Here is a 12,345-nt window from a genome sequence, read left to right on the forward strand (position 1 = left end):
ACATGTTTCAGGACCCCAGTCTACAGCCCACTGTTTTTGAAAACAAGAACATATGCTATGCATATGCTACTTAAGAAACCATAGTCACGTTCGTCTTTGAATGAACAGACTTCCAGCTTGGAGGGTGAGTAAAATTATTTTCATATTAGTAAAATCTAAAACGTTTTAGCAAAATTCGACTGGGGAAAAAAAAACATCAAACCAAATGATAAATTTAACACTTTATATATTTATATTAAAATAGCATTATTACATTACCAGTAATTTCCATCAAAACAAATAACAATTATTTACTCTCGGAAGCAGTTGGGTAGTGCATCTACCTTTTATAAATAAGTTACGTAAAAAGCCAGAAAAGAAATGCATCATTTACAAAAAGTTTTTTTATAGCTTTACAAGATTCCAGAAGCAGCAGAATGCACAGACGGACATTTGGGAACAGCAGGCATTAAATGTCAGAGCACTCCATACCGCCCCCTACAGGATTGGAGTATTTCACGGCAACATCATTATGGCTAGACACAATCTTCTTTATTTTATTTAAATATTGAATTAAGAAATATCTGACCGTGCATCTACCAACATGCGAACATTAAGTGCTTTCAGCACTTCATAGTTGATAATCTCCAGTGTATGAAATTCCAGTGTTTTTGCACCAATTAAATAATGTGCATGATAATGAGGCGGTACCATGGTATCAGATGGATAACCATATTCATATACCATGGTATATACATGGTACTCCAAAGTCCTTCAACGAATACCATCATATTACCATAGTAAAGGTCCAAAAGACGTTTTGTAAGTGCTTTTACTCCTCGATTTCATATCTAGCCAGCTGATATTTTGCTATTTAATAAACTTGGAGTGTTTAAGTATCTTGCGAAATGTACAGATTATACATTTTGAGATGAATTTGTATTTTATACTGGAAGTCCTGAGCTTCATATCTCCAGTTGTTTTGCTCTTCGAGAGTCCAAATTCACAAGTCCTCACAACTTTCCAGTTACATATTCCAGTTTTACTTCTTCCAGTTGCTATTCCAGTATTTCCCCCAGTGGATAAATAGTCCACAGTTGTTTTCCAAACTGACCCGCAGTGGGTCTACACCATTCATTGGCATTTGAAGGCTACTTTGGCTTTCCCCAAGTAGCTAATCACTGACTTCAGCCAGATTCTTGTCCAACCAGTAGTTTATGTCAATATTGCACCACATTTGGCAGTTGTTGTGCTGACCGAAGTGTGAAGTGTATATGGCAGACCGCAATTGTGTTGTTTTAAATACAGTCTCACTATTTGGCAGGCTTTGTGTGCACCCGTACGGAATCCCTTTTAAGTCCTTTCTCTCAGGATATTCTGAGTATGACCAGCTCCAATAGTGCAGAGACCACAGATCCTCCAACGACTCCAATGGCTGATGGGAAATGTAGTTCACGGGAGCTTATTTGGCAAAGATCAAAGACATTTCCAGTTATTATAAAAGATTTCAAGTGTGTCTCTCTGCTATATCCTGTGTGTGTGTCTCCACCCTCACTCCCAGCTTTGTGGTTGCTCCTGGGACTTTGGCAGAAGTTCAGAGTCTTGGTCTTCTTCAGGACATTACCCTGTTAGAAGATAGATGTCAAAATCTGGTTAGATCTTTGATTAGATTTCACTTGAAAATTGAATTGTTTTGTTAAATCAGCAGTGTGTCATTTCCATGCCGCTAACAGTATCAAACTGAACTGCAGTCTGTTTAAATGGGCTCAACCAGTGATGTCTATATATGGAAGATGCTATTAACCTTAGCATTTGCTAGCATTGTTAACCCAACAATGGTAGATGGGGTATTGGAAAATATTTCAGCAGTTCTCTTTGATGCCACCAATTACATAGAAATGACTCAGTTTTGTTCTATTCTATGTTTAGTAGTGCATGCGTCAATGACATTTTAGAGTGTTCACAAGGTACTCAATGCATTCTTGTTGGTTTCATAGTTTGGTTTAGCAAACTATAATAATAAAATTACATTATCATCGCTCTCATGGAGGCCTTGCTCATCCTCCTCCGGTGTTTCCGTCGGCGCTTCCGCGGGGGCGGAAGAGGGGGCGGAGTCTGTGGAGCTGAGGGAGTGGTGGGAGGGGCTTCTATCACTATGGGATAATGAAGAAAACAGAAGACTGGGGTTAGAAGGATGGTTGGATGAACGCTGAAAGAATTAATCTCAAGGCAGCCATCACAATATTAGCGTTACATGATTTGTTGACCCTCGACTTTATAAGCTACTTCTGACGTTAAAGAAATGGAAAGAATAACAGGAAGCATAATCTACTAATTACAATACAATGTGTTCACACACAATGACTCAATAGACATTTTATACACTGACCTGTTGTTTGTGGGCTAGTCTGTTGTTGGCTAACTGCTTGCGTTGTATGTTGGTGAAGCTGATGGTGTCGGTGGTGTTGGTGACGAATATAATGTTGTGTTTCCTCTTGCTGCTGTTCCTTTTCTTGGTTATTTTGGTTACTTGCTTCAGATTGGTGGTGGTGATGATGTTTTCTAACTTCTGATTGCTCAGGGTGATGATTTAGTACTTCTGATAAGCCACTGGATTGGCCAATGACCTCAACGTGACTGTAAGTGCGACTTAGACTGTCTAATTGGCTGCCGTGTGGCATGATGTGCTCTGATTGGACGGACTTTTGGGAAGGATTGGTTTTTGGTTGCTGTGGTGTTGTTTGATATGGTTTCGTCCGTTGTTCCTCTTGTGGATGTTTGTCGTAATGCTGTTGCGTCTTTTTCGCCATGCCGTCGCCACTGTGTTCGGTTTTCGTGGGCTCAACCTCCTCCGTTTGTGTTGTGTCACTCATCATGTGTGGATCTCCTAATGTGGGTTGTCTGGTGGGAACATTTCCTCTGCTTGTATAAACTGGTGTGTGTGTAAGTGTATGTTGGTATGGGCTTTGTCGGTACCCTTGTGTGTGTGCGACTGTGTATTTCGACTGCCATTGTAGTTCCTGACTCTCTCTATCTTCCAAATGGAGCCTTTGATTATGTTTAAGTTCATCATTGCGGTGTAGATCCTCTTTTGATTGCGTCTTTGGTAATGTTACTTTAGGGTGGGGTCTGGGTGGAGGAAGGGGTGTGGTCTGGGGTCGTGGGGGTTGAGCAGAAACACGTTGTTGACAACTACAAGTCACATGGTCCTCCACGGGTATGACAACCTTCTCGTAGACTGGTTTTTGGTTAATGTATTGGATTTTTGTCATCTAGAAAAAAAAAAAAAGAGATATTAAAATAATATTTACAACGATAAAATTCTGAACAAATCCCTCCATTTTACTGAGCTAAAAATATGACATACTTATTAACATAAAAAATTCACAGTACACTTAAATATTGGGCAAAAAAGTCCAGTTGTTATTAGGGTGGCAAAGGGGTGGAAAATGTCCAGTAAATTTCCAGGAACTTACAAAAAAAAATTGTTGTTTTTGTTTTCTTTGCACACAAAAAGTATTGTCGAAGCTCAGCAAAGTTGAGCCACTGATGTCTTGTGGACTGTTTTATCGATGTCCTTACAAAGTTTCTGGGTCAGGGAACATTTCAGTTGTGTTTATAAGGTTTATATAAGGTTTCCAGTTGTGTTTATAAGGTGTTTATAAGGTTTATGGAGGGTCTGAGAGCTCTCAGATTTCAACGAAGATATCTTAATTTGCGTTCCGAAGATGAACAAAGGTCTTACGGGTTTGGAATGACACGAGGGCAAGTTATTAATGACAGAATTTTAATTCTTGTGTGGACTAACCATTTAACAAGGTGATATGCTAATTTGCATAAAATACATAGTACAATTGGTTAAAATACTCTATATATTTTTTTTATTTAAACAATTTTATATTAGTATATGTTGCTAAGCTAACAATGTTATATCCAATTAAATTAAAATTAAAATTTAAATTTAAATAAATTAATGCATTTAGCAGATGCTTTTATCCAAAGCGACTTACAGTGCATTAAGGCTATCAATTTTAAAAAACATGGGTTCCCGGGGAATCGAACCCCCAACCTTGCACTTGATAGTGCAGTGCTCTACCAATTGAGCTACAGGAACATTTTTATGTATAAAAATTGGGTAAATTAGTAAGTTATATTTAACTATTTTATGTTAGCATGTTGCTACGATAACACTAATTAGCATAACAAACAGTACATAAATATTGTGTAAAATAGTTCATTTGTAACTAGATTTGACTGTTTTATGTTAGCATGTTTCTAAGCTAACAATGTGACACAAATACATATACAAATATAGTACACACAAATATTGGGTATTGAGATATTGAATGAAGTATATTTTTAATTTTAAGATTTCTATGAACTCTTTTAGATGTTTTGTCACACAGCTCTGCACAGTACATGCTGAGAATGATTTATCGTTGATTGATTCATGTAATGATACTTGAGAGTTTGGCCAACAGAAAACATTCAAGGCATTATTATATCTCCTATCTTATCGCCTACAGCTACAAAGTCATTGCAATTTTGCACACAAATACCTGTAAATGTCGTGTTTCTGTGCTGACCGGCACACATTGTGAAACACGTGTGTTGCAGCAGCCCGAACAGCGCTGCACTTCCACACACAGAGGCCATAACAAGAAGTTGGCGTTCCGTTTGTCCAACATCGAACGGGTCACTTCCATAACTTCTGTCCTCACCTTACACATCGCCGGCACGGCCACCTGAACATCTGTGAGTCAGAAATAGCAATGGATGATTCAACATTTTTTTCATGTTTATTTATCACACTGCCAAACTGGATGGAAGTTAGACAAACCAGACTAACAAAACTACTATCATTCACCCTCTCAAGCACTGTCATTGTGTTTTGTTGTACAGTTTACAGATCTGAGGTGCACTTGACTGAAAGCGAGCACTCAGAGAAAGAGAGAGAAAAAAACATAAGGGTTCGAGTACATGTGCGAAAGAAGCGTGGGTGGTTAAATTGAGTTGTGAACCTTGTGTGTGTGTGTTTGAGAGTGACCTAAGGACATGTGGCGAGACAGGACGAGACAGGATCCATCACGGAGACGCAACAGCAGACTCCAGGCCCATATACGCACATCTCACACACTCGCACAAACACACAACAAAGCCACAACACCATTGTGGAATGGAGATGCCACAGTGTCTCAAAATAATTGCCACAGACTGGAAATACATTGAAATTCTGCTGGAAGACAAAGATGAAGAGACGGGAGTGTGGAAAAGAGACAGCGAGACAAAGAGAGGAAGGGAGGGAATGCTAGCAGACTTACTAAGGCTTCTGGGAAGACGTATGTGTGTTCCGTTAGAGTGCATCTCATTCTCGGGCTTCTCATCATCTTCCTCTGAAAATGGAATGAAGGTGGAATTAAAGATATGGAACATCGTTCACCAATTTGATTAGTTAGAGATCATGGAGCTGATTTTAGATGTGTGACCTTCGGAAATTCCCCAGTTAAAGTGTAATTAAATTTTTGTGTAATCAGACTTTAAAGGTCTGTTCACACCAAGTACGATAATTATGTGTTGGGGAAAGTAACTTTTAAAAGTAATGCAATGCAATATTGTGTAACTAATTGCATTACTTACAGAAGTTACTTTTTTCTGTAAACTAATGCATTACGTTACTTTTGTGTATTTGTCTCGTGTTTCTTTATGAAGTCTTTAACATGTCTTTAAACACTTTATGATGTCACAATGTGAACAGGGAATCATTTAGAAAACATTTTCATCTGACCCCCCCCCTCAAAAAAAACGCAAAAGAGAAAACATCTAAACGTACATTAATTATATAAGAATACAAAAGTCCACAGCAAAGTTGTAATGATATAATTTGAATCACTTTCAGAACAATTTTTGCAGCTGATGATACAAATATTGACAGCCAATCAGAATCCATCCGACAAAACACAAAAAATGTTAAGCAGCAGATGACAAAACGACAGCATATTTTGTGTGTGAATGGCCTTAAAGGGAAAACCACACCACAACTATAACAATAACAACACTTTTTCGTGCTAATCATTTTCAGAACGATAAAAACACTCGCAGCTAATCAGAATGTACCTGACTTTTACAAGCCTGGGGATGTAATGTGGCAGACGACAAAACTACAGTACGCTTACAGTGTCCATTAGTGCGGACGATAATGTAGTTATCCTTATGGTTATAATTTTTGGTGTGAATGCATCTTAAAGGGAAGCTCATGTTATATATTATCACAATTATGATGGCACAGATGAATGATTTTGTTGGAATCACTTTCAGAATAATTTCCCCAGAAGATGAATGATTAATTATTGACAGCCAATCAGAATCCACCTTTTAAGCATTTAAAGTGACACAAAACTGCAGTGAGCACTTATAAACAGTAATTCATAATTTCTTGGTGATCGTTGTAGTTATCGTGGTTTGAACGGTTGTGGTTTTCTGCATTTTTAAATTTCCGAGAGCATTATCTTTTACAAGACATTACATTATTTGTTTTTTTGGAGGACATAAGAACTTAGGACAGTGATGCGTGGTTACCCACGGTCACGAGTCATACAAAAATATTTTTACTAATATTCGGGTCACGGTCGGTCGGGTCATTTGAAATAAAGATGTAATTTATATAGTACTAGACACAATTGAGAAATACATAGGCCTACACTTTACTGGCTGAATAACTGGCGCGAATAGAGTGACCACCTGTCCCGCTTTACGTTGTACTGTACAGCAATTTTACCCTTTGTCCCGCCTCACGCAAATTGAGCATCGTCCCACTTTTTCATTCGACCCTCCCCAATAAATACACGGATACGTCCATAGGCATACTGTAACTTATGTCCAATTGTTCAGAGGAGAGCATTAAAAGTGTAAGTCGATAGGCTGAGTCGTACGTCAATCAAACTGTTGACTGGTGCACGAATGCCTCCTCAACATTCAACAATCTCGAGACTTAGGTCTCTTCAGAGCAAAAGTGGGCGTTTATCACCTTGTGGGTGTTTTCAAACTGTTGGGTGTTTCTAAATCATTCAATCAAAATGATCCCCTTTACCCAACCCCTCCCCTAAACCTAACATCACTATGACATCAGCCAATCGGGTACCGTGGTGTAAAAACACCCTGATCTAGTAACTCACATTACTTTTCTGCAGAGATCTACTGTATACTTGACGATCTTAAATTGGAGAGCGCGCACGCTATTCGGTCAGATTACGTAGTCATGGCCATTGTGGCCACGAAAAAGAGAAGATGCACTTTTAATAGCGAATGGACCGCAACATACTCTTGGTTAAGACCTGTAGATGGTGAAGCAGAGAGAGTTTTTTCAGTTTTTCTGTGGGACATGGAGGAGAATACGACGTGAAGCGACATGGTGCATGTGAGTACCACAGAAAAAAGCACATCATCAAGAAACATGCAAATCAGTGCAATCGTTTTCCAATAAACCAAATGACCCACAGGCTGACAAAGTTTGGGCAGAAGTGATGAGCATTTATCATGCTGTACATCACACACATTCATATCGCTCTACCGACTGCAGTAACAAGTTAGTCCCAGTAATTTGTCCAGATTCTGAAATAGTTAAGAAAAAAGCTGTAGAAACGTTGGGTGATATTTTGGGTCAGGTAGTGTCTTAATTTTTTAGTTGGTGGGTTTTAAAAGAAATATAGGTAATATATAACAGAAAGCTTGAAATGTCTACTTTTAAACGAAAATATTCAAACCAAAATAAATAGTCTACTCTCTGAATATGTAATCCATACGAAATGTGCATTTCTCTCTGGCGTTCATGGCGAGTCTGCATCGTCAACTTCATCTTAGCAGCGACACAGAAAACACTGGTTTATTACTAAACAATTAAATGTCTCCTTGTTAATTTAGCCCCATTCATAATCATTACTTTAACCGGTTCTTTGTGGCAAGCTTTATGTGTGCGGTCATAACGCTTATTATCCTGTAGGCTATACCCTATTTAAGTAATTAAATTAATATAAAGGGGCGACACATTTACTACTATTAACAAATGCGGGCCAGGAAGCGGGTCGGGTACAATATTTTCTTTTTCTTTTTTCGGGCGGGTTAGTTGAAAATATCGGTCGGGTGTCGGTGGTTTATACACTGACCCGCGCATCACTGACTTAAGACATTTGTTTTTTTCTTTTAGGGGAGACACTTCAGCTATTTCATCTAGTTCTTCTTTCAAAGTGAACCTGTACATACGACTCATGGAAACTTGCATTTAAGTTGCGCAACTCTACTTTGTCTGTGCATTTGTATGCGTCTCAGTGTGTCTCATCCTAAAGACCTGCTGCGTCTGGGAATGCCATTTGAATCCTCTTGACACTACCGTCCCAACACCTTACCGTAAACCTGATCAAGCCCTGTCAAGATACTGTATTTCCGTAAGTGACGTTCGCCTGGTTAAGCTATGGTAGTAAGCATCGTAACATTGTTAAATCTAGCTAAAATGGACATGTACATGTACACACACCGGTATAGGGAACAATAGCGTAGCCTTGTGTTTGTGTCCCCTTTGTAAACTTTGTGCTGGACTGGGCTCAAGGTCACTGCTATTGTGCCTGTGAAGAGCTATACATGGCCCATTCATGTAAATATTACCATTATCCACACACACACACACACACAGCATTCCAGACCCCTCACTCTTTCCTGCCTCACCTTCCCACTCAACACACCCCAGAAAACACACACATTCCACAAATGACGAGACGTTTACTAGTGCTGATATGGGTTTTATAATGGACGATGACAATGTGTAGAGCAAGGCGGCCATTGCAACAAAAAAAAAACAGATATTGTGTCATTGTATTTAGCGTATTTCATATATGGGATCAGCTTTACCTACGAATTCTACGTCCAGAAGTCTCTTCAGATCATCTACAGATGAGATCGGACTGTTCATCACTAAATCCACCAGAGACAGAGGGAAAGGGTCCTCCTGATGAAAAAGAAAAGAGAGAAAGAGGTGGTCAAACATGTCTAGAATGAACACACACCTGTCTGGGTGAAAATCCTGTCGCTGTGATTTCAATTAAATACATGTCTAACCAGTGTACTGTACATATGACATGTCTCACAGAGTTAGAGAGAGCATGTGTGGAGAGCTCCATTTGTACTTTGTGCTTGTTTTTTTTTATCTCTGTTCTTTATTAAGCTGTATTACTCATAATCAGGTCAGAGAAATGTGGTCAGTGTCATGTGGCAGGCGCACAGTGGGAAAATAAATATATAAATAAAACACACTCTCGTAAACAGCAAACCAATCAAATATCAGACAGGGTTCCTCATAAATGTGTTATAATGTCTTACAGTGTACTGTAGTTAACAACAACAGATGCGCTGTTATTATGAGGAAAAACATGATATCTTACCTTTTTAAATGGTTTGATATACACTACATATAGACAAGTGATAGAAATGTTGGTCAGACTGATTAGTTGGTCGATGTAGACAATGTTATAGGTCATTTTGTCACTGGTAATGGCAGCTCCCCATTCTGAGCAAAACCGGTGATTTTAGCCATTTTAAGTGCATCTAGTTTGTTGGCATTGAATTGTATTATGTATATAACCAGCAACTAAATTAACATTTCCAATGTGAAAAAACATCTGTATGTTTTCTGAACGATCAAAGCAAATAGTTTTTTTTTTATTTGCGAACATCACAGAAAACATTAAGGGAACGTTCCATTTTATCATTTTGCAAACACTGTTGGAAAGTTACTTTTAAATGTTCTCGGAACCATTCGAAACTGATAAGTATTCAAATAATTAAAGTTAGACGAACATCCAACTTAAAAAATGTTGGCTCATAACTTTGCGAAAACCTTGCATTCATGTTAGCTGGATGTTAGCATAAAATCAGCCACTAACCAACCTGCTCTCTAGATATTAGCATCAGCCATCAAAAAACCCATTTAGATGGACCACTAATAGAAATCTATTGTAATGTTAATTTTGCAAAACCTGCGACTAGGGATTGGATGATATATCAGTGATTGGCCAGTAGAAATTTGTAAACTGGTAGAGATTTCTGACTATTGTCGCTATCGCGGTTACACACTCACATGTTGACGTTGCTGTGCTACGTGGTGTAACGTACTGTTTAGAAGCATTTTTTAACTTTGTGATTTAATAACAAGTTATTTTAAGCTGATGAAGCACAGTCAGCACCGAAAGAGAACAAATTTTGATATATTCGTGATATATTCTCAGGGAGAGTTGTTTTCGGAGGTATTTCTTGCCACTTTATGTGCCTTGAATAGTTGAATAAAAAATGTTTTTATGTGTAAAATGCCAGTTTTTGCAAGTATCCTGATAAACACAACAATTTTGGTCTGAAGTGAAAGCAAACAGCTGTGAAAGAAAACGCGTAACAGTGTACATTTGTGTACATAACAGTTGTAACAACTGGTTTAATTTTCATTTAATTTTTTTTTATACCGACACTGGTTGACAATAACAATGAATTTTCTATGGTAACAAAAATGTTGGTATGATAAAGACCTTACTTAAAGCAAAAATATCTATATCATGATATATTTTGTGAATTAAATCGTTACAGTGAAATAAAATTATCATATTGTGATTTAAGATTTTAGTCAGAGAGCCCACTTCTACTTGCGACAATTTTTAAACTAAGCAACCTTAGCTCATTTAGAGAACGTTATGTATGAGGTCACAACCGTGGATACAATACGGTCTCACAACAATTCATAACTATTTTGATTTGTTCGCGATTAATTCGTACAACCTCATTCATACATTTTCATCCAATCTGCTCTCGCTTCAGTGAGGGATAGGTTTAGATATTAAAGTTTATACATACTTTTCCATATATATCACATTGTAAGGATTTGTACGAAATTTCACGAAATTGCGCGCTCACAAATTTATGATTTTTTGTGCAATTTATCATGCAATCCGATTGGAATGTGTACTGCATTCTGAAATGTAGTGAAGTGATTAAAGCTGAGCAAGCAATCATAACAAGAAGATTTGCATACAGAAGCCTTAAAGGTACAGTAGCAACAATCTGTTTCATTCAAATAAAAAAATGAATTATGAAGTTATGAAGTAACATAAGAAGTACACTAATAGGGGGGAAAAAATACTACAAAAATACAGAATATTAGTCAACCAAGTTAGCCAGATGCACAAAACCAAAATGCTGCACTAAAGCAGTATTTCATATCCACTGTCAAGTGAATGTGTGTGTGTAGTGCAGTAACACATACAGTATACTGATCCTATTGGGATGACATCACTCCCATTTGCCACATGCCGTAATGAATCATGGGACGTTGGAATCCCAATAGTTCATCCAGGGGAAAAGGAGGAATGGGGTATAATTATGGACCTGGATTGCCATACGCACACGCTTGAAACATTATAGGGCGGCCACATGGCAGTCTGCCATAAATGAATTCAGACATAAAGAAATACTGTATCCACACCTGCACATACAAACACACAGTTTGTATAAATAGATGCACTGAAAGAAGTATAAAAAGAAGGATTAGTTTAAAGAAAAGAAAGAGCCTTTGATAATCATGCTTACAAAGGGGGAGATTATATATTATATGATCAGACAAGCACAAGCGCAATAAAGTCAATCCATCTTCCATTTTCCAAAACAGAGTCATTAATTCGCTTCACATTTATTTGGCTCATCTCAGTTGTTCGGCTCAGCTTTCATTCGCTCGATTCCTGAGTCATGTCTGCAAAAGCAATTTCGATTTTTTTTCAAGCCCATGGGCCGTTACACGCACGTAATGCCCCGAGAGACCCAAATCCAAATAATCTAATGCGAGTCTTTAACGTGCCGCCTAGATTATTCCTTTCTCTTATATAACTTAAACACAAGACTTATGATGCATCAGCTGGAGGACTAAAATCCCATCAGCTGTGACCTTTTAAACGCCCTGAAACAGTCTGAATAAGAGCGCTGGGTTTTAAAGGGTAGACATGACAAAGTTTTTTGTAGGTTCGGTGGTGATGCAATGGTGATATTCAAGAGACGGATTACAGAAACATTACAAGGGGATTTAAGTTTTATAGTGTGCGTGTGTGTGTGGAAGGCAATTGATGTGCATGTCATAAAGACCTTTCCATAAAGGTCAGACGCATAAATGAGAAGATCTTCAACCCAAATCAAGATGCATGAATGATTCAGCTGAATCAGATCTATTACTGTAGGACAGATTGTTTTGGCAGATACCGATATATTTAGAGAGCAGGATGGCTGACAGTACTTTATTGCAAGTAAGATTTGCATTTGCAAAATAACTAAAAGAAAAATCACTAATAT

At 38.0% G+C, this 12,345-nt stretch overlaps 1 protein-coding gene across 1 annotated transcript in view; it reads right to left on the minus strand.

The window, feature by feature from the left end:
- Nucleotides 1–318: 318 nt before the first annotated feature.
- LOC113039864 (uncharacterized) overlaps nt 319–12,345 on the minus strand; it is a 13,554-nt gene continuing 1,527 nt past the window's right edge. The window contains exons 2-7 of the mRNA XM_026197995.1: nt 8,878–8,974; nt 5,301–5,372; nt 4,539–4,732; nt 2,369–3,251; nt 2,009–2,132; nt 319–1,604 (exon numbers count right to left, since the gene is read on the minus strand). Of these exons, the coding sequence (XP_026053780.1) occupies nt 1,592–1,604; nt 2,009–2,132; nt 2,369–3,251; nt 4,539–4,732; nt 5,301–5,372; nt 8,878–8,974 (1,383 nt within the window). The 3' untranslated portion in view covers nt 319–1,591. The remainder of the gene's footprint in view (nt 1,605–2,008; nt 2,133–2,368; nt 3,252–4,538; nt 4,733–5,300; nt 5,373–8,877; nt 8,975–12,345) is intronic.

The sequence above is a fragment of the Carassius auratus genome, chromosome 22 (genome assembly GCF_003368295.1).
Source record: "Carassius auratus strain Wakin chromosome 22, ASM336829v1, whole genome shotgun sequence".
Classification (NCBI taxonomy): Eukaryota; Metazoa; Chordata; class Actinopteri; order Cypriniformes; family Cyprinidae; genus Carassius; species Carassius auratus.